This window comes from Schistocerca nitens, chromosome 3 (genome assembly GCF_023898315.1).
Source record: "Schistocerca nitens isolate TAMUIC-IGC-003100 chromosome 3, iqSchNite1.1, whole genome shotgun sequence".
In the NCBI taxonomy this organism is placed as follows: Eukaryota; Metazoa; Arthropoda; class Insecta; order Orthoptera; family Acrididae; genus Schistocerca; species Schistocerca nitens.
In genome coordinates this window covers 652,868,427-652,892,307 of record NC_064616.1, presented here as the reverse complement: position 1 = coordinate 652,892,307, position 23,881 = coordinate 652,868,427, and the positions used below count along the sequence as shown (strand labels likewise).

General features: G+C 39.4%; 1 protein-coding gene across 1 annotated transcript in view; it reads right to left on the bottom strand.

Moving 5' to 3' along the window:
• The window catches only part of LOC126248619 (intermembrane lipid transfer protein VPS13A-like), a 764,418-nt gene that overhangs the window by 448,951 nt on the left and 291,586 nt on the right, over window positions 1–23,881 (bottom strand). The window contains exons 24-25 of the mRNA XM_049949782.1: window positions 20,687–20,874; window positions 11,458–11,692 (exon numbers count right to left, since the gene is read on the bottom strand). Of these exons, the coding sequence (XP_049805739.1) occupies window positions 11,458–11,692; window positions 20,687–20,874 (423 nt within the window). The remainder of the gene's footprint in view (window positions 1–11,457; window positions 11,693–20,686; window positions 20,875–23,881) is intronic.

The following is a 23,881-nucleotide window of genomic DNA, read 5'->3' as shown; positions in this document are numbered from 1 at the left end:
GCATAAAGTGATGTTGAATTAAAATGTACATAGATTGATATGTAGTAAATTCAAGATGTGTTCTTATGTAAGGAAGAACAGGAATAAAATGTGTCTGTGTAGCTCGTGCAGTAGGTACAAAATTGGTAATTATATACAGCGTGTATATAAAGTCTGAGAACACTTTCAATTATTTATTGAACAAGAACTAAATATTGTACAGATGTCATACATATTGCATTTTGAAGAGAAACTCTGGAAGATTTTTTACAAACATTCGATATATGAACCATGAGTGAGCCCGCAGATGTCAATACAGTAATTGAATTCTTGCCATACTCATCCCAGCATGGCATCATCGACTGTGGCAGTCACTTCCCGTACTCTCTCTCGGAGCTCTGCTACATGACGTAGTAGAGGCAGTACATACACCAGATCCACAGTTACACAAAAAAATGGTAGCAGCATGCTTATAAATATATTTATTCATCTATGTCTTTGTTTATATCCGATATATACTATTCATGAAGAAATTGGTCAAATTAGGCTACTGGCTTACTTCTGTTCTATTCCTTTGATATATGTTTATTTAATTTGTTTATGTATTTAATAATGTGTGTTAGAGAACATTGATGGTCCAGCTATAGGAATATTTATTTAATTTCAAGTTATTTAAATGTAAATCCAGTAATTCGAATGTGTGTCATTATGTTTGTGAGTGTGCATTGGCTTGTAGACACGGCAGGAGCGATCTAGCCAATCACAGCACTCGTGAATGTGGAGACTGGATGGAAGTGGGAGAAGAGTACAGGATAGGACATGGAAGAGTCTTGGATAGTACGGCGTGATGGACGTACAGTCACGGGAAAGACTTGGAGAGTGGAGCAGTTTGCGCATGGTTGAGGTAGATAGAAATATTTCTTAGTGCTGACTTGTGCACTTGTGAGATTTCTGTGGCATTTGCAGTGAAGGCGTAGTATGCGTTTAAAAGTGAATATCTTGCGAGCTATGTTGTTGCTCATAAGTAATTACATGCAGAAGGAGTCTATTGTTTCCTTGTTAATCAACTTATATTTTATTTAATTGCTGGACCATTGACACCAATAAGTGTTTTACAGTAATAAAGAGCCTTCTCAAAGGTACTTCTGCTATCGTACTCATTATTTAAAGTCATTAAAATAGTGCCTGCAGAATTCATTTAATTGCAATCTTTCATTTATAAATGTCTATGTACGTTCAAAATTCACAATTTACGAGTGATAGGAACCTTCAACCATTCAATTAATGTGTCTATTTATATTATATACTGTAGACTCAGCAGTATTTGGCTTGTATCGCAGCAAGTAAGTATGCCACCCCCTATACAATGCGCAACCAGCTGAAACTTTTAATATTTCAACTCTGAGTCAGAGGGTACATAGTTGAGGGCCAACATCATTTCATCATTATTATTAGAAAGCCCACAAGCTCTGTGTTCAGGTACCCGCGAACTTCACGATGAAAATGGAGTGGAGCTCCATCGTGCTGAAAGATGAACAGAGAGTCCAATTACATTCGAGGCATCAGTCATTGTTGCAACATGTCCAAGTAGGAATATCTAGTGACAGTGCTCTTGGTGAAGAAGAATGGCCCACACAGTTTTCGACGTGGCAAGGCACAAAAAACATTTACCTTTAGAGAATCAAGCTCACATTCAGTGCATTCGTGTGGATGCTTTGTACCCCAGATTCAACAATTATGCCTGTTCTCTTTCCCATTAGTGTGAAAAGTGGCTTCACCGCTAAAAATTAAGCAATCGACAATGCCATCCCCATACTCATTCAATTGTTGCAACTGCAAACAAGACTCAAAATGCTTGTCTTTGTCTTCATCATTGAGCTTTGGCACTAGCTCCAATTTGAATGGTTCCATAGACAGCTTCTGTTGCAGGACTTTCCACACTGTCATTGGAGCCATTTCAAGTTCACGGTATGCATGACTCACTGATTTCTTTGGACTCCTTATGAATGTCTCCACATGCACGCTCCACATTCACTTCACTCACACTGGAACATCCGCTTCTCTTTGCTGGGCACAAGCAACCTGTCATAACAAATTGGTTGTGCCAGTGGTAAATGGCCTTCCTTGCTGGTGGCTTCTTACTGTACTTGGTTCTAAACATCTGTTGAACAGCTGTAGCACACTTGTTTTTGTCAAACTCCAACAGAAAGAATCTCATTCTGCACCTGAACTCGCCATGTTTGTGACTAGCACTGACTATCGGCGAATTACCAAACTACGCTGTGGCAGTATACATGAAAAAAACTTTCAGAGTTTCTCTTCAAAATGACATATGTATGTTAAAATGACAATGGTAATATGTACTTGAATCAGATTCATGTACTTGCATCCAATACTGATAATTATCTACGTCTACATCTATACTCTACAAACCACTGGCAGAGGGTACATCATTGGCGGAGGGTACATACCACCGCACCAGTTATTAGGGTTTCTTCTTGTTCCATTCACATTTGAGCATGGGAGGAATGCAGTGATTGTCCTAATTTTATCCTCACAATTCCAATGTGAGAGATACGTAGGGGGTTGTAGTATATTCCTAGAGTCATCATTTAAAGCCAATACTTGAAAATTTGTTAATTGACTTTCTCAGGACAGTGTATGTTATCTTCAAGAACCTTCCAGTTAAGTTCCTTCAGTATCTCTGTGATACTCTACCATGGGCCAAACAAACCAATGAACATTTGTGCTGTCCTTCTCTGTACACACACAACACCTTTGTTAGTGCTATTTGGTATGGGTCCCACATACTTGAGCAATATTCTAGAAACAGTCACACGAGTGATTTGTAAGCTATCTCCTTTGTAGACTGATGGCACAAAAGTAAAGTTCTATGTACTGACTTGGCAGAAAATTCTAAGAAATTTTGTTCTTATGTCAAAGCGGTAGGTGGATCAAAACAAAATGTCCAGACACTATCTGACCAAAATGGTACTGAAACAGAGGATGACAGACTAAAGGCCGAGATACTAAATGTCTTTTCCCAAAGCTGTTTCACAGAGGAAGACTGCACTGTAGTTCCTTATCTAGATTGTCGGACAGATGACAAAATGGTAGATATCGAAATAGATGACAGAGCGATAGAAAAACAATTAAAATCACTTAAAAGAGGAAAGGCCACTGGAACTGATGGGATACCAGTTTGATTTTACACAGAGTATGTGAAGGAACTTGCCCCCATTCTTGCGGCAGTGTACCGTAGGTCTCTAGAAGAGTATAGCATTCCAAAAGATTGGAAAAGGGCACAGGTCATACCCATTTTCAAGAAGGGATGTCAAACACATGTGCAGAACTATAGACCTACATCTCTAATGTCGATCAGTTGTAGAATTTTGGAACACGAATTATGTTCGAGTATAATGACTTTTCTGGAGACTAGAAATCTACTCTGTAGGAATCAGGATGGGTTTCGAAAAAGGCGATCGTGTGAAACCCAGCTCGCGCTAATCACCCACAAGACTCAGATGGCCATAGACACGGGTTCCGAGGTAGATGCCGAGTTTCTTGACTTCTGCAAGGCATTTGATACAGTTCCCTGCAGTCGTTTAATGAACAAAGTAAGAGCATATGGACTATCAGGCCAGTTGAAGAGTTTCTAGATAACAGAACGCAGCATGTCATTCTCAATGGAGAGAAGTCTTCCGAAGTAAGAGTGATTTCAGGTGTGCCACAGGGGAGTGTCGTAGGACCGTTGCTATTCACAATATACATAAATGACCTTGTGGATAACATCGGAAGTTCACTGAGGCTCTTTGCGGATGATACTGTAGAATATTGAGAGGTTGTAACAATGGAAAATTCTACTGAAATGCAGGAGGATCTGCAATGAATTGGCGCATGGTGCAGGGAATCGCAATTGAATCTCAATGTAGACAAGTGTAATGTGCTGCAAATACATAGAAAGAAAGATCTTTTATCATTTAGCTACAATATAGCAGGTCAGCAACTAGAAGCAGTTAATTCCATAAATTATCTGGGAGTAGGCATTAGGAGTGATTTAAAAAGAAATGATCATATAAAGTTGATCGTTGGTAAAGCAGATGTTAGACTGAGATTCATTGGAAGAATCCTAAGGAAATGCAATCCGAAAACAAAGGAAGTAGGTTACAGTACACTTGTTCACCCACTGCTTGAATACTGCTCACCGGTGTGGGATCTGTACCAGATAGGGTTGATAGAAGAGACAGAGAAGATCCAATGGAGAGCAGCGCGCTTCGTTACAGGATCATTTAGTAATTGCGAAAGTGTTATGGAGATGATAGATAAAATCCAGTGGAAGACTCTGCTAGAGAGACACTCAGTAGCTCGGTACGGGCTTTTGTTGAAGTTTCGAGAACATAGCTTCACCGAGGAGTCAAGCAGTATATTGCTCCCTCCTACGTATATCTCGTGAAGAGACCATGAGGATAAGATCAGAGAGATTAGAGCCCACACAGAGGCATACAGACAATCTTTCTTTCCGCGAACAATACATGACTGGAATAGAAGGGAGAACCGATAGAGGTACTCAAGGTACACTCCGCCACACACTGTCAGGTAGCTTGCACAGTATGGATGTAGATGTAGATAGCACCTCCCCACTATTCTACCAATAAACAGAAGTCTACCACCTGCTTTACTGACAACTGGACCTATTTAATCATTCCATTTCATGTCCCTACAAAGTGTTACACCCAGATATTTGTAGAGTTGGCTGATTCTAACAGTGACACATTGAAATTATAGTGATAGGTTTTTTTGTTTTGTGAAGTGCACAATTTTACATTTCTGAACATTTAAAGCAAGTTGCCAATCTTTGCACCAATTTGAAATGATATCAAGATCTTACTGAAAGTTTATGTAGTTTATGTAAGAAAGTGCTGGATCTCCTGCAAAAAGTCTGAGGTTATAGATAACATTGTCTGCAAGGCCATTAATATACAACATGAACAGCAAGGGTCCCAACACACTTCCCTGGGGAACACCCAAAGTTACTTCTACATCTGACGATGTGTCTCCCTCCTAGATAACATGCCAAATCCTCCATACCAAAAAGCCTGAATCCAGTCACTAATGTCATTTGATACCGCATATGATCATACTTTTGACAATAAATGTAGGTGTGGTACTTTGTCAAATACTTTTTAGAAATCACGAAATACTGCATTTACCTGCCTGCCTTGATCCAAAGCTTTCAGTACTTCGTGTGAGAAAAGTGTGCATTGGATTTCATATGATCAATGTTTTTGGAATCCATGCTGGCTGGCATTGAGGAGATCATTCTGTTCAAGATACCTCATTATGTTTGAACTCAGAATATGTTCTAAGATTCTACAACAAATTAGTGTGAATGATGTTGGACGGTAATTTTGTGTATCACCTCTACTAGCCTTCTTGCATACAGGTGTGACTTGTGCTTTTTGTCAAGAAGTATGGTTTTTTGCTAGAGGGATTTATGACATACTATAGTTAGAAGAGGGGCTAACTCAGCTTCAAATTCAGTACAGAAACTGACAGGGATTTCATCAGGTCATGAAGCTTTGTTCAATTTCAATGGTTTCAACTGTCTCTCAACACCATTGACACTAATACTTATTTAATTCATCTTTTCAGTGGTAAAACGATTTAACTGGGGCATTTCTCCTGGGTTTCCTTTTAAAGGAACAGTTGAAGATGCTTTTGCTTTGCTACCCTCAATTTCAGGTCCTGTCTCATTTGCTACGAACTGCACACAAACTTTGGTTCCACTAACAGCCTTTACATACAACCAGAATATCTTTCAGTTTTGTGAAATATCATTTGACAACATTCTGCTATGGTAGTCACTGAAGGCATCACACATTTCTCTCTTGACAGCCTTTTTTTTACAGTGACTGCATACTTTGGAGATTCCCTGCCATTACAAACTGTTGTCCTGGGTACATCTCTATCTAGTGCATAGGCAACTATTCCTTTAAACTTGAGCCTCTACATCTTCCTGCCTACACTGAAAGTTTCACGTTCCTCACTGAGATATGACACTACTGATTATTTATCTTGTTTACTGAATATATATATCTTCCTGCTTGTTTCAGTTGTCCTTTGTACCTTGGTAACCAACATTGCCACAACCGTGTCATAGGCACTCAAAGAGGACAGGTCTATTTGTTCCTATTAGATCCAATATATTTTCATTATGAGTAGGGTTCCAAACTGCTTGTTCTCGGTAGTTTTCAGAGAAGGCATTTAGTAATCTTTCATAGGATCTCATTCACACTCACCATTAACAAAACTGTAATTTTCCCAGTTAACTTTTAAATGATTAAAATCTTCACAAGTGATTACAGTATGATTGGGGAACTTACATACAAGTGAACTGATGTTTTCTAAAATGTTTTCGGTTACATCTGGCAATGAGTCTAGTGCACAATAGAAGGATCCAGTGATAATTTTAGGCCCACCCCTGATACTGAGTCTTGCCCAATTTATCACATGCAGCTTCAATTTCTATCTTCATGGATTTGAGTTTCTTGTCTACTGTGGCAAATACATGACCTCCAATTCCAATTTTCCTATTCTTTCAACATACACATAAATTTCACCCAAAAATTTCACTTTGTACAATTTTTCATGAACACCAAATAATGGGTCCATTTAATAAAGGCACCAAAGGCACCATGCGAACAGAGACAACCAACTTTGGAGCGACATGCTTTTTCAGTAAGCATATTTATGTGAAACATCAGACTAAAACCTGTGTCATAAGGTAAAAAACACAAACTGAACCACAAAGTGTACAAATGTGGCATTTCCATTATGGCTGATGTGTCGTTACAAATAGAAATATTATTATTGATTGATTACAAAATTTGTACAATTTTTCATGAACAGTAAATAATTCTTTTTTTTAATTATTATTATTATTATTATTGTTTTTAAGAATCAGGGCCACTTGAACAAAAGGCACTATGAGAAAAGAGGCAACTTTGAAATGACAGGCTTTTTCTTTAAGCATATTTCTGTAAAACATCAGTCTAAAACCTGTATCATTAAGTAAAAATACAGAATGAACCATGAAGCATACAGATATGGTGCTGCCATAATGGTTGATTTACTATAGCAAATAGCAATAATATTATCAATTACAAACTTTCTATTTTCTAAAACCTGTGTTATGAGGTAAAAAATACAAAATAAACCATACAACATACAGATGACCACAAAGTAACTGAAAGATGAATGAAACTTCCAGGTTTTGTACGTAGTTTTAATCTCTATTTATTCAGCAGCAACTTGTCAAAATTGCTCAAGAACCACTGTCTACAGCCTGTGACCCGTTCATATAAAAGCCTAAAAGCCTGGCACTTTCATTCATCTTTTGGTTAGTTTGTGGTCATTTGTAAGTTCTATGGTTCATTCTGTATTTTTTATCTGATGATACAGGTTTTAGTCTGATGCTTAATAAAAAAGCATGTTACATTAAAGTTGTCCAATGTATCAGTCATGACGACAGTGCCACATTTGTACACTTCATGGTTCATTTTGAACTCTTTACCTCATGACACAGGTTTTAATCTGATGTTTTACATAAACATGCTTAATTAAAAAGCATGTCACTTGAAAGTTGCCTCTGTTCTCATGGTGCCTTTTATTCAAGTAGGTCTTGACTCCTCAATTAAAAAAAAAAATTAAAAAAAAAATTAAAAAGAAAATACGTATATTACTGTTCATGAAAAATTGTACAAAGTTTGTAATTGATAATTTTATTTATATTTGTAATGACATATCAGCCACAATGGCAGTGCCACAGAGCGCACACCACATAGCACCAACTACACTCATGCTCATAAATTAAGGATAATGCTAACACATGGTGAAACAATGCTCTGGTGGGCAGTTTGCGGGCTTAAATCACCTTGGGGTATGACCATGTAGTGCATTTGACCTGTGGTTGTCGCACGGTGGTGCTGGCAGCAGTCCGCATACACAGAGATGTGTTGGTGCATGTCAGAGTACGGTGAAGCAAGTAAGTGTGCAGACATTTTCAGATGTGCTAATGGTGACTGTGTGTTGAAAATGGCTCAAAGAACACATTTTGATGACGTTATGAGGGGTAGAATACTAGGGCAACTGGAGGCTGGTCAAACACAGCAGGTCATAGCACGGGCCCTCCGCGTGCCACAAAGTGTGATCTCAAGATTATGGCAACAATTACAGTAGACAGGAAACGTGTCCAGGTGCTACAGTATGGGATGCCCACAGTGTACAACACCACAAGAAGACCGATATCTCACCATCAGTGCTCGCAGATGACCACGGAGTACGGCAGGTAACCTTGCTTGGGACCTTACTGCAGCCACTGGAACAGTTGTCTCCAGACATACAGTCTACATATGACTGAAGAGACATGGTTTATTCACCCAGAGACCTGCAAGGTGCATTCCACTGACCCCTGGTCACAGAAGAGCACATAAAGCCTGGTGTCAAGAACACAGTATATGGTCATTGGAACAGTGGCCCCAGGTTATGTTCACGGACGAATCTGAACAGTGATTCTTGCCAGGTTTTCATATGGCGTGAACCAGGAACCAGATAGCAACCCCTTAATGTCCTTGAAAGGGACCTGTATAGAGGTCGTGGTTTGATGGTGTGGGGTGGGATTATGACTGGGGCACGTACACCTCTGCAAGTCTTTGACGGAGGAACTATAACAGGTCAGCTGTATCGGGACGTCATTTTGCACCAGTATGTCCACCTTTTCAGGGGTGCAGTGGGTCCAGGCTTCTCCCTGATGGATGATAATTCACGGCCCCACTGAGCTGCCATCATGGAGGAGTACCTTGAAACAGAAGATATCAGGCGAACGGAGGGGCCTGCCTGTTCTCCAGACCTAAACCCCATCGAGCACATCTGTGATGCTCTCAGTTGACGTATCGCTGCACATCTTCATGCCCCTACATCACTTCAGGAACTCCAACGGGCACTTGTGCAAGAATGGGAAGTTATATCCCAGCAGCTGCTCGACCACATGATCCAGAGTATGCCAACCCTGGAGTTTTGTAGCACATGTATTTTGGGACAGTTTTCTCAACTTATCACCAATACTATGGACTTACAGATCTGTGTCGTGTGTGTTCCCTATGTTCCAATGCTATTAGCACCAGTTTTGTGTAATGCCACATTGTGTGGCACCACATTCTGCAATTATCCTTAATTTATGATCATGAGTGTAGTTGTCCTAAGTGAGAATGGCCACTTCACTTGGTTGTTTATAGCACATGTTTAGGTGAAATCTTATTTTGCTGTGTAGATTTTTAAAACCTATGTCACTTTTGACATTATTTGACAAACTTGTCAATATTGTATGTTTGCTTTGTATCAAAGGGTATGCATTAAGTCTTGAAGGTTTTGTTGTCGTATGGTGGTTCAGTGTAGAGGCTCCATTTATACATGTATGATGTATGTACTTTTGTAAGATTGTAAAAAAATATGTTTCTCACCAGGTAATCTGAAGATTGGCAGAGACAAAAAAGTGTAATGAATCGAAAAAGGATCCAGAAACATCCTGTGACTATTTTTTTGTGACCAACTAGCCATTTTAAAGCCAATTTTATTCTTGTGATTTCAATGGTCGCATGCATCTACCAAGATTTTCAGTCATGTCTGTGATACCCTGAGTCCTCCTAAGTCCCTTTCCACCCTATACATGTCACCTAGATCCACTATTGACATCCCACTCATACTCAATTGGACAAGTAAGAATAGATCCTGTACTATCCACAGGAGAGGATAATACTCAAGGTACCTCTGGTACCAGTATCACAGGTGGATGACTCTCAAGAGATTTGCAACACACTTATTTGCAGCAGCTACCAATCATCTGACAGTAGCAAGGTGATTTCCAGCTCCTTAAGAATGTCAGCCAACTCATCCTGTGTTTGAGAACAGCATTCACAGTTGGGCTGCATTTTGGCTGGTGCAATGTATTTCAAGGCAGTGAAAAACTGATTTTAAATTAAAGCCACAGATAATCTTTTAATTGTTGAGCTAAGAAGTTGCTAATTCCCTATAAGAATTGAAGCAAATACAGAAAATGAATTTATATTAAGACAACACAGAAATCTTTAGTAAAAATTACTAGTTTCCTATAACATTTTGAGGTTAATTATAGTTGTTAGCAAACTTGAATACAGAATTAATTTATGATAAATGTAAATAATATACAGGACTACTACACTTTACAGGAAAACTAAATGTAACACAATATGTTAGTCAGAATATTTGTTACAGCAACTAAATCACAAACACTGATTTTCTACAGATTACTCACAGATTACGCAATGTACAATGACAGCTTCTGAAAATTCTCAAAAATGCATGTTTACTTGCATTTATATACAATGAAATTTAGGGGTGATGTATTCGTGGGCTGAAGAAGAATTTTTTGCAAATTATACTTTATCCTAAAGTATATGATGATATTTACAATATAAGAATGAATAGTCACTGATTCCATTACAGATGACAGAGGGCTCAGTGTCTAAAGATAAAATATTACAAGTTGATTGTCTTTTGATATCTCCTTATGCCTACAGACAAAAACCAGCAGATATCGACAAAATATGTGTAATATACAAATACTGTGATACATCACTGTCCTTTTCTGAATGACTGCTGCTCTTTTTCAGAAAGCAGAGGAAGACATATTTCATGAAACATATTACACTTTGTTCTGTGAGCTAAGAGAAACTTCTTGACATTTTGAAGATGCTATAATGGTTTGTATTGAATTGTTATTGTATAATAAGTTGATTTAGTGTATTATTAATTAATTAATAACTACTTGAGACAGATCATTGCTAACCTTAAAGATGAAGCGATGGATGGATGATTGCTAGGTATACAGGAGTTGCTATAATTTCTCATGTTTTTAACTTTCATTACCCATCTGTGGTCTGGTTTGAAAGCCCATCAGGCAGCATATATTTAAAGTGCCTGTTCACTGTTCATTTATTCATATATACGGTAAACAATGCTCAGTTATCTCATTCACTGTTTTCATTACATTTAGAATTTCAGATTATTGAAATGATGATTGATAATTTATTACTTATCCTTATAACAAATATTATTCATGCAATAAAATCAATCTGTATATCAAGAGTGTCTCAAACTCACTTGTAATAACCACAAACATGCACACATTTCTGCTTTTGTTTTAATTAATAGCATTTCATAATGAATTCTGACGGTAAGACAAGAAAAACTGAAAATATAAATACAGTACCATGCTAGAAATAGAAACAAATGAGGAAGTTCTAACTATAATCCACTAAATTGTACTAAATACTAATTTATTACAGAAATATACTATCAAAAATGAGAAAGCATGCAGCATAAGTGAGTGTAATTTTTTTAACATGAAAAAATGAAGAAAAAAGAATTAGTTTAACTGATTACCCATTAATTTTCCTTCAGCCAAATTGTCACTCCATACTGAAAGTAATGTTGCAAGATCTCGTTGGCCAAGATTGATGTGTACAATTTCCATTCCACCATTCACATCATACAGAAGATAATCTCGATGCTGCTGTAGATAAGGACCCGGTGTGGGTGGTAAGTTAGTCATGGTATGATGGTAGGCAACCATTCGTTTGATGTCAAGCCTTGCATTTAGTGGTTCCAATATTGGTTCCTGCATAAATGAAATTAGACCTACTTAGAGTTGCAAAAATATAGTTATACACATACTTTATTAAGGCTAAGCCATGTAAAGTTGTAAAGAATGTATCCATCAGCTACAACAAAGTTCAGAATTTTGGGTTATATCATGTGCTTACAATAAACACAAAGGCTTCTTAACTGCTGCCATTTTCAACTAGTAGAACAAGAAGAAATAGATGACAAACTACTTACACAAAAAGAGGTAAAAGAAAATTCTCACCAGTTATAATTTTTTCCATTCCTCTTATTTTCTTCTCATGTTTCTCAACTTAATAACAATATTGATTTGGAATTTCAAAATATATAAAACTGAAATTTTAAATGAAATGAATAAATGTAGTTCTCTATATATTTGAAGTACCACTGTAACAAACCAGTGGCAGCCAAAAATTAGTGGCGAGTTTCTACGTGTTCTGTTGAGTTACTGTTTCAGCATAACACAGAGAAGAACATCATAAATCAGTCACACCAAGAAAACCTGAGAGATCACATCACCTACAAAATACTCATTGCATACTGCTAGCCTGTAGACTACAAGGTGTAGAGTGCAAAAATTTGTCAAGTTAATGGTTGGATTGTCTTGCAGAGTATTTTAAAAGCAGACCAAGTTCTCATTACCATTTCATTAGTTTATTGCAACACTGCCTACTGTTAAATTTTGTGCATGTTTTACACAATGTTCTGAACAGTCACCAAAGAAATTTTTGTACAATATGTACTGGTTATTGAAACTTTGTAAGTAGGCATTCAATGAGTAATTGGCATCTATTTTCAAGCAGTATTTTTAACTTCTGTGATTTTCTCCACTTACTCAAACAAATCTGTGATCATCTGTGCCACATTCCTTTATACAGGTCCAATATCAGTTGTTTGTCTTATTTGGTATGGGTTCCATCAACTTGGCCAATATTCTAGTATGGGACGTATAAGTGACTTATAAGCAGTCTTCTTTGGAGACAGACTGGCTTTGCTGAGTGTGCTGCCCATGAATCTAAGTCTGCCACCTCTTTCACTTGTGACTGAGCTTATTTTATCATTCCATTTATTACCCATACAAATTGCCCACCTGGCTAGCCGCACGGTCTAATGCCAGGCGGATTTGTGTCGAGGTCCAGTGTGCCGGCCAGCCTGTGGATGGTTTTTAAGGTGGTTTTCCATCTGCCTCAGTGAATGTGGGCTGGATCCCCTTATCCTGCCTCAGTTACACTATGTCTGCGATTGCTGTGCAAACACTGTCTGCACGTACGCATATACCACCATTACTCTACCACACAAACATTTGAGGTTAGACTCGTCTGGGATGAGACATTCCCCAGGGGTATGGGGAGGGGGGTAGGGGGGGGGGTGTCCACTGGGTGCCGAACCACACAATAATCCTGTGTTCGGTGTGGGGTGGTGGTGGGGTGGCTAGACTGCTGTGGCCTGTTGTGGGGTTGTGAACCACTGAGGGCTATGGCAGGACGAAGCCTTTCCGTTGTTTCTAGGGCCCCGGTGTCAATACACAATAAAATACACCCACACAAATTATTACCAGTCTCTGATCACCAATGAATTCTTTAGACGATGACCGGTTTCAGTCTGTAATGACCATCTTCAGATCTTTTTTACACCATGTCCTAAAGTGATACGGCCATATTGGCATCGTCAAAACATATAAATACAATCAGCATAGCATCGTCTCATAGATTTAAAATATGGTGTAGAATAGGCCACATCATCCACATAGTGATTATTGCCAACTATCTACTATTGCTTGAGTTCAGAAACCAAAATGATTTCATTTTTTCAGTTGCACATCACCATGACCTACCAAACTGGTTCTGCATAATTGAAGAGGTACAAAAAGCAAAGAAAGATGTTCACAATATCTTCAGAGAGTTTAAAAATGCAACATTCATGGATATAAGTGAACTTGAAAGAAGATTCCACACAAATCACAGCCTCCGTGTCAAGAGACTGGGAAAGAAATTCATTATTTGCAAGATTTTAGAAATAGTACATCAAAAATTATGCTCAAAGCAGGATACCTCTCATGACAAATGTGTTGTGTCTAATTCTATAAATAAAAAGTGTGTGGTAACAGAGATGACATCTCTCAAGACTGGAAGTGGACCATTTACCTTTGTGACAGAAACCTCAGAAACAGAACCAAAAATCACTCAGAGATGTGTTCGGATGCAGGCTGAGTTGGCATCCCTTCGCTCCCAGCTTCAGGCAGTGTTGGCTTCGGTCACACAGCTTGAGGCTGTTGCCAATGGGCATCACTGTGGGGGTCCGGATGGGGGTTTGTGGGGGACGGCCAGCTCGTCCCTCGCATCCCCCGATCGGACTAAGACTGTGGTTGCCCGGGATACTGCCCGCATTGAGGCTGATCCCTCACCTGTGGTAGAGTGGGAGGTCGTCTCAAGGTGTGGCTGGGGGCGAAAGACATTCCGGAGGGCTGAACGGAAGGCCTCTCCAGTTTGTCTGACGAACCGGTTTCAGGCTCTGTCTCAGGCTGATACTGATCTTCGGCCTGACATGGCTGCTTGTCCTGTTCCAGAGGTTGCCCCTCAGTCTGCAAGATCCGGGCGGTCGCAGAGGGTGGGCTTACTGGTAGTTGGGAGCTCCAACGTCAGGCGCGTAATGGGGCCCCTTAGGGAAATGGCAGCAAGAGAGGGGAAGAAAACCAATGTGCACTCCGTGTGCATACCGGGGGGAGTCATTCCAGATGTGGAAAGGGTCCTTCCGGATGCCATGAAGGGTACAGGGTGCACCCATCTGCAGGTGGTCGCTCATGTCGGCACCAATGATGTGTGTCGCTATGGATCGGAGGAAATCCTCTCTGGCTTCCGGCGGCTATCTGATTTGGTGAAGACTGCCAGTCTCGCTAGCGGGATGAAAGCAGAGCTCACCATCTGCAGCATCGTCGACAGGACTGACTGCGGACCTTTGGTACAGAGCCGAGTGGAGGGTCTGAATCAGAGGCTGAGACGGTTCTGCGACCGTGTGGGCTGCAGATTCCTCGACTTGCGCCATAGGGTGGTGGGGTTTCGGGTTCCGCTGGATAGGTCAGGAGTCCACTACACGCAGCAAGTGGCTACACGGGTAGCAGGGGTTGTGTGGCGTGGACTGGGCGGTTTTTTAGGTTAGATGGCCTCGGGCAAGTACAGAAAGGGCAACAGCCTCAAAGGGTGCGGAGCAAAGTCAGGACATGGGGAGACCAAGCAGCAATCGGTATTGTAATTGTAAACTGTCGAAGCTGCGTTGGTAAAGTACCGGAACTTCAATCGCTGATAGAAAGCACCGAAGCTGAAATCGTTATAGGTACAGAGAGCTGGCTTAAGCCAGAGATAAATTCTGCCGAAATTTTTACAAAGGTACAGACGGTGTTTAGGAAGGATAGATTGCATGCAACCGGTGGTGGAGTGTTCGTCGCTGTTAGTAGTAGTTTATCCTGTAGTGAAGTAGAAGTGGATAGTTCCTGTGAATTATTATGGGTGGAGGTTACACTCAACAACCGAGCTGGGTTAATAATTGGCTCCTTTTACCGACCTCCCGACTCAGCAGCGTTAGTGGCAGAACAACTGAGAGAAAATTTGGAATACATTTCACATAAATTTCCTCAGCATGTTATAGTCTTAGGTGGAGATTTCAATTTACCAGATATAGACTGGGACACTCAGATGTTTAGGACGGGTGGTAGGGACAGATCATCGAGTGACATTATACTGAGTGCACTATCCGAAAATTACCTCGAGCAATTAAACAGAGAACCGACTCGTGGAGATAACATCTTGGACCTACTGATAACAAATAGACCCAAACTTTTCGACTCCGTAAGTGCAGAACAGGGAATCAGTGATCATAAGGCCGTTGTAGCATCCCTGAATATGGAAGTTAATAGGAATATAAAAAAAGGGAGGAAGGTTTATCTGTTTAGCAAGAGTAATAGAAGGCAGATTTCAGACTACCTAACAGATCAAAACGAAAATTTCTGTTCCGACACTGACAATGTTGAGTGTTTATGGAAAAAGTTCAAGGCAATCGTAAAATGCGTTTTAGACAGGTACGTGCCGAGTAAAACTGTGAGGGACGGGAAAAACCCACCGTGGTACAACAACAAAGTTAGGAAACTACTGCGAAAGCAAAGAGAGCTTCACTCCAAGTTTAAACGCAGCCAAAACCTCTCAGACAAACAGAAGCTAAGTGATGTCAAAGTTAGCGTAAGGAGGGCTATGCGAGAAGCGTTCAGTGAATTCGAAAGTAAAATTCTATGTACAGACTTGACAGAAAATCCTAGGAAGTTCTGGTCTTACGTTAAATCAGTAAGTGGCTCGAAACAGCATATCCAGACACTCCGGGATGATGATGGCATTGAAACAGAGGATGACACGCGTAAAGCTGAAATATTAAACACCTTTTTCCAAAGCTGTTTCACAGAGGAAGACCGCACTGCAGTTCCTTCTCTAAATCCTCGCACAAACGAAAAAATGGCTGACATCAAAATAAGTGTCCAAGGAATAGAAAAGCAACTGGAATCACTCAACAGAGGAAAGTCCACTGGACCTGACGGGATACCAATTCGACTCTACACAGAGTACGCGAAAGAACTTGCCCCCCTTCTAACAGCCGTGTACCGCAAGTCTCTAGAGGAACGGAGGGTTCCAAATGATTGGAAAAGAGCACAGGTAGTCCCAGTCTTCAAGAAGGGTCGTCGAGCAGATGCGCAAAACTATAGACCTATATCTCTGACGTCGATCTGTTGTAGAATTTTAGAACATGTTTTTTGCTCGAGTATCATGTCGTTTTTGGAAACCCAGAATCTACTATGTAGGAATCAACATGGATTCCGGAAACAGCGATCGTGTGAGACACAACTCGCGTTATTTGTTCATGAGACCCAGAAAATATTAGATACAGGCTCCCAGGTAGATGCTATTTTTCTTGACTTCTGGAAGGCGTTCGATACAGTTCCGCACTGTCGCCTGATAAACAAAGTAAGAGCCTACGGATTATCAGACCAGCTGTGTGGCTGGATTGAAGAGTTTTTAGCAAACAGAACACAGCATGTTGTTATCAATGGAGAGACATCTACAGACGTTAAGGTAACCTCTGGCGTGCCACAGGGGAGTGTTATGGGACCATTGCTTTTCACAATATATATAAATGACCTAGTAGATAGTGTCGGAAGTTCCATGCGGCTTTTCGCAGATGATGCTGTAGTATACAGAGAAGTTGCAGCATTAGAAAATTGTAGCGAAATGCAGGAAGATCTGCAGCGGATAGGCACTTGGTGCAGGGAGTGGCAACTGTCCCTTAACATAGACAAATGTAATGTATTGCGAATACATAGAAAGAAAGATCCTTTATTTATTGTATGATTATATGATAGCGGAACAAACACTGGTAGCAGTTACTTCTGTAAAATATCTGGGAGTATGCGTGCGGAACGATTTGAAGTGGAATGACCATATAAAATTAATTGTTGGTAAGGCGGGTGCCAGGTTGAGATTCATTGGGAGAGTGCTTAGAAAATGTAGTCCATCAACAAAGGAGGTGGCTTACAAAACACTCGTTCGACCTATACTTGAGTATTGCTCATCAGTGTGGGATCCGTACCAGATCGGGTTGACGGAGGAGATAGAGAAGATCCAAAGAAGAGCGGCGCGTTTCGCCACAGGGTTATTTGGTAACCGTGATAGCGTTACGGAGATGTTTAGCAAACTCAAGTGGCAGACTCTGCAAGAGAGGCGCTCTGCATCGCGGTGTAGCTTGCTCGCCAGGTTTCGAGAGGGTGCGTTTCTGGATGAGGTATCGAGTATATTGCTTCCCCCTACTTATACCTCCCGAGGAGATCACGAATGTAAAATTAGAGAGATTAGAGCGCGCACGGAGGCTTTCAGACAGTCGTTCTTCCCGCGAACCATACGCGACTGGAACAGGAAAGGGAGGTAATGACAGTGGCACGTAAAGTGCCCTCCGCCACACACCGTTGGGTGGCTTGCGGAGTATGAATGTAGATGTAGATGTAGATGTAGAGACTGACAGTACATATATACAGTGTCAACAGCAGATACCACACAAAGAATATGTCACAGGAAAAGTTATGCTAGCGGACTGAAAACAGCAGCAGCAGTTCCAGCCTCTCCTGTGGAAATGAGTGAGGAAGAAACAGCACCAGCTGCAGTGTCTAATGAAGTGAGCTGAAGGAAAAAAGCAACACCAATAATGGAAATGACATCAACAACAGCAGAAGCAACAGGAGTCACCAGTCTCCTTAACAAGAGAAGAGTCTCACCACCAGCCCACCCGAAGGATTATTACTAGTAACTGGTATGAAGAAAACATTGAGGTAAGAAATGTACAAAAATCTGCACTTAGACAGATAAAGGAAAGTGAAAAAAATCATTTAATGCATTGGAATATAAGTGGTCTAAAGGCAGACAGTATCAAAATTGAAGAACTAAAAATTGCCCTCAATCATAGCAAAAATATCAAAGCTGTCTGCTTATATGAGCATTTACAGAATTCCAGGAAGTGCAGTAACTAAAACTTCCTTGTCCAAACTCCAGTGTATTCTTGATAAACTTAAGAAAGAAAGGAGGAAAAACATCATCATAGAAGCTGATTTTAATGTAAATGAGATAAGTCTACACAGTGGCTCAAAACAGTTTCTTGACATAATTCAGAACTCTGGTTTTAAACTAAATTTTTTTGAATTCACTACAGAAAATGCCAATTCAGCTACTTGTGTAGACCGCATCTTAACAAATTACGTGTTCAACAGTGAAAATCAGTACTGTTTAGACCAATGAATTTCTGACCATTCTGCATTGTTATTCAGCTGCCAGAAAAAAATAAACCAATGTTAAGAAAGGTTTTATGAAAAGAGACTTTAGTAAAAATAACTTGGACCTATTCCATGACAAGATAGATGCAGTGAAATAGGCCATAAATAATAGTGTGTCAAGCACTGAGAACTTTGATGATTTTCTAAGAAGTTTTCTAGAGGTCTTCAATGAATCATTCCCACCTAGGATCTGGCACCAATCTAATGCTCAAAAACAAGAGCTACATAAAGAAATGAAACACAAAAAGAACCCTGAATTTGTTGACTATGTGAGACATTATAAAGTTATATTTAAAAGTGCTGTTAAAGCTGCTAAAAGAATGTCAAATAATAAGTTCATTTTAGGACATAAGAATAAGCCTAAAGCCAGTGAGATACAATATCACAAGGAGTCCCTCAAGACTCAATCTTATGGCCAATATTGTTTCTCCTTTACATAAATGATTTACCTCTTAATATCATTGCCAAGCCAGTCATGTTGCTGATGACACTTCTGTACCCCTTGAAAAACAAACGTGGGAGAGATTTCAGATGGTGTTATAAACACACTAAACAACCTAGATACATGGTTCCAAAAATGGCCTTAAACTTAATTTTTCAAAGACCTTGTTTAGACAATTTAGAACCAAACAATCAAAAATCAGTGACATCAGTATTGTACGTAAAAATCAACTTATGGACAAAGCTCAGTCCATTACATTCTTGGGACTAAACTTGGATAAAAATCTAAGCTGGCAAGCACATATAGATTATTGAAATAGAAAATTAAACAGCCTTGTCTTTGCAGTGGATGTACTATCTGGTATAACAGACATAAACTGCAGAAAAGTTGTGCACTACAGTTACTTTGAATGCAAAATTAGATATGGTTTAATTTGTTGGAAAATTCAAGCTACATGTCATGAATCATGCTACTTCAAAAACAAATTGTTAGAAAAATGTGTGCTGCCCCTCCAAGAACATCTTGCTCTCCATTATTCAAGAACCTAAAATATTATCTATCCCTGCATTGTATATACTTGAAATTATCATCTTTTTACATATCAACCATGAGCTAACAGAAGAAAACAATTTCAAACATATGTACAATATTAAACACAAAGAAAATTTCATGCTTTCACAACATCACTTAAAACTCTACCAGCAGACATCCCAGTACATGGGGAAGATAATTTACAATAAACTCAAGGGTAGAGATGTACTGACGATGGAGAAGGGTTCACCGAAGAGAAAACTATATGATCTCCTGGTGGAAAAATGTTACTATTCAATTGAGTAGTTTACGAATGATGAAATCACCATTTGAATAGTGAGACTGTTTAACATTATAGAATTGTGTACAACATTATGAAGGGCAAGAGTGGGAACAGTGAGATGCAAAAATTGAAATCCAAATTACACTTTTAAAAAATCTTTATTGGTTTATTATCTTATGATGGAGCTACATCAGGTGAATAAGGTGGGTGTGGCAACAATTCATACCTTAGTGCATGTAATTTTGCCATGGCAATGGCACACTTTTGATCCAGAGTCAAGAGTTGTGGCACCCATCTTGAAGATAATTTTTTTCATTTCTAATTCTTCAGCTAAAATGTGACATACCCTTTCAGATGAAATCTGGAAAGTGTGAGCAATTTCATGCACTTTCAATCAGCAATCCTCCATGACCATTTTGTGCGCTTTTGCAATGATTTCTGGAGTAGCGACACATCTTGGATGACCCCTGCGCAGATCATTATCTAAGCTCTCTCAACCAAATTTAAATTCATTTGTCCACTTGGCAACAGTTAAATATGAAGGAGCAGAGTTCCACCAGCGTATTCCAGAAATCAGCATGAATGTCCTTTGCTTTCATACATTTCTATATGAAGTACTTAATCACTGCTCGAATCTCGTTTTTTCCGTCTTCAAAAATCACTATGCCAGAACAAAAACAGAGCCAAGTCACTGCCACAGCTCTCTTCCAAGAGCACTGATGTGGCACATGTTTACAGGCAATAGTCGAATGAATATCATGTGAATAACTCATTGTGCTAGTGCTGACTTCTCATGGTGATTCCAAGCACTTTTCAAAGCACCCTCATACTTAATACATTTTCTAGAATGATTTAAATCTAGGCTGTGTATACATACCTGAATTTCTAGTGAGCCTGCTAATGTCATTACTGCTCTAGAAACTTGTGCAGACTGCAGCCTTACTAGAATATTGTCTATCACAGGCACTGCTGTAGAGCTTGTTGGAGATAGTCCACTCCTTGTAGATGCAATATTTGTGGAACTAGAAGATAGCTCTTTGAAGAAGTTTTCCACAGTTAGTTCACCTGAAAACCAAGGAAAAATGTTTAACAAATATTACTATGTGCTACAGTTCATTGGGTATCTTATTCAACAAAGAGAAGGCTCGAAATTTGAAAACAAAGGCACTGAAAATAAAAGTAGCGCCTTACATGAGTATTTATTTTCATAATCACTGGCTCTCGCATCATAAAAAAGTAAAAACTATTTCGTAAAATTTATGGACATTAGGGATAAAATTAGTGCACTTATAAGGTTTTGATACTATACTACATGGTTATTGAGGAATATCTTCACAAATATGCAACTTATTGAAGTTTTCTTTACAGATACAACTTTTCAAGAATTAGCAGGGGGCAGAGCTCCTCACAGCCTTGTGTTGAGAGAAGAAGACTTTCTATGTACATACTTCATTTCTTTATCAAACAGTCAAATAGGTTCTCAAGATAAATAACAGACAATCCAAAGAACAGAGTGTGGTTTGTAGACAGGATGAAGTCAAGAGTCGTATCAGGGATAACAGAGAGAGGTAAATGCAATTGAAGAAAGGCTGTGCTTATTGAAATGGACCCTCCAGGAGAGATGAATATATCCTGAATACCAGTTTTATGAGAAATGGGGGATAGTGGAATAATTTGAAGATCTTCTAAGGAGCATATGGCATTTTACACTGAAGACTATATTATGGATAGACGACAAGCAATCTGCTCTTGACAGTTTCAAACTACATGAACCGAGCAGAGACTGAAACAAGAATAGAAGCTAATTCCAAAAATGAAGTTTGCAAGAGTCTCTGTTAATGTAGATGTGGAAGTTAGTCAGGTAATTTCTCTCTCATGTTTCCTGATTGGTCATTGACAGAATGCTGGGCTATGCTGCACCTTTGTAGTAACTTATATTGTTCTTAGACTCTTCTCCAGATATTCTTGTAGGGTCTCACATTGAGACTAACAACTCAGGTTCTACAACATTCCTAATTTAAGATATGTAGAAATCCTAACACAAAAATAAGGTGCTGTAAACTGGCTGGATCTATTTTAAACATCTTAAGATCATGAAATTTAGTTTAGTAAAAATAAATCTCACCTTATATTATACAAGTTGTCTTAGAAAGCATAGATATAATATTTCATCTTTCCATGCTGTTTGTTGTGGTCACACTTCACTAAAAAATGCAATGGCAGAGGACAAAGACATACTCATTTTTCAACTTATGAACATCTTGTATCATGGCAGTGTCTTCTGCAACTTTGTGATAAAATAATCACAAGAAATAAGGGTACCTGACAATATAATCAATCAGAACAGTGTTTCCCACTGATGATATACATTAGATATTGTAACATCATAAATCTTCCAATATCATTTCCAAGTGACAGCCAGACAGACAGCAGAAGAAACAGACTGGTAGCCCAGAAACAGTTTCTGAACATCCTTAACACAAGAAACTTCTCAGTTAAGTTTAAAAATGAATATTAAGCAAATGACAAGCTGTGTTAAAATCTTTCTTGCAAATTAACATACCTCTCTGTCCTGGACACACAGATTTTCTATGACACTCAATGCAGAGTCAGGAAGTTCCTATCAGTGTGAATCACTGTGGTAAGATTTCATGGCAGACAGTGGTAGCCCAAAAGTAGTTGCAGCTGTACTTGTTATCTTGTACATACTTAAGAAGGCTTATGCTGATATAACATACATGGGCATATCAGGGTGAGCCTGAATGAGATATTGGAGCAGCATTGACAGCAAAGAATGAAGAATATTGTCACTTTAATAATTCAACAAGGGTAATGCAGTGTTGCAAGGCAGGTTAGTTTGCTGAAACAGCAGACCCAGCAGTACTGCACAGACTCATGCAACAAGGGGCAATGCAGATTTCTACACTGACAGTGACAGTGGTGTTTTAGAATATGTGAGTGAAAGTGGTGCATACGTAAAACAAACATACCACTGCAATCTACAACTACAGAAGTTTTCTAACGAAATTATTTTCAGTCTCACAGTTCTACCAGGATGATAGAGCTATGCCAGATGAGGTTGCCACATGGACTTTCCAGCAGAAGTCACTGGTTTGAGGTCATGGCAGGGCAACAGCTCTGCACAGTAAGTCCCTCCCAGACTTAGAACAACAGTCCATCACATGTATAATTCAGCAGCACAGCCTATTTCTGCCCAGGGGCAGTGGTTCACTCTCCACATGCACCTGCAGGCTCCCACCTTGCATCAACCACCTGCTCACGTCATCCTGGCTCATAGCTGCCCCTCCCTGCACTCCGAGGGCACTATAGTTTGATATCAGAATATGCAGCATCATCTTACTCAGCATGATGTCTGAACCACCACCTACAGTGCCAACATGGTGTGGTGTGTGATGAACCATTTGGTTATGTTTTGGAGGGTGTCATAGACATGGAAGTGAGGCGTAAATGTCATTGTAATTTAAAGGTTACATTGCTTAGGCCTGAGGAGTTGACTAACTTTTCTGAGTTAAAGGGTAACTGAGAAAGCAGTAATTGGTGTCTGTAAGATGTACACAATGTAACTTCTTGGTCACACTGTGCCATCCTTGGAGTAAGTTCCTCTAACCTGTTATACGTGTCATCGATATGGTCGTATTTCAAGTAAGTGTAGAGAGTCTAGATGGCTCATGATATGATGTAAATACTAGTTTGTAATGACTGTTTAGAGCCAGAAATAGTAAAGGTGCTGTTAGAAAAGGTAGCTTGGGATGAGCAGTTAGCATTGCTTCAGGTACCACGACATGAGGTGGATCAAGCTGCCACACAATTACTTTTTCCTTTTTGTGGAAAATCATCTGAGGATGTGAGGTAATTTTTAAAGGACATTAAGAAATCAGTGGAGTTGCGTGGTAGAGAGAGAGTCAATCATTGGGAGTAGCAAAACTGCGATTAATGGAGGAACTGAAAACATGTAAGCTTTATGGAGGCATTAAAAAATGTAGCTAACTTTGAGTATATGGAGAAGGTTTTTTTTTTTCAAAGCTGCAAAGAACAGAATAGTGTGACGTAT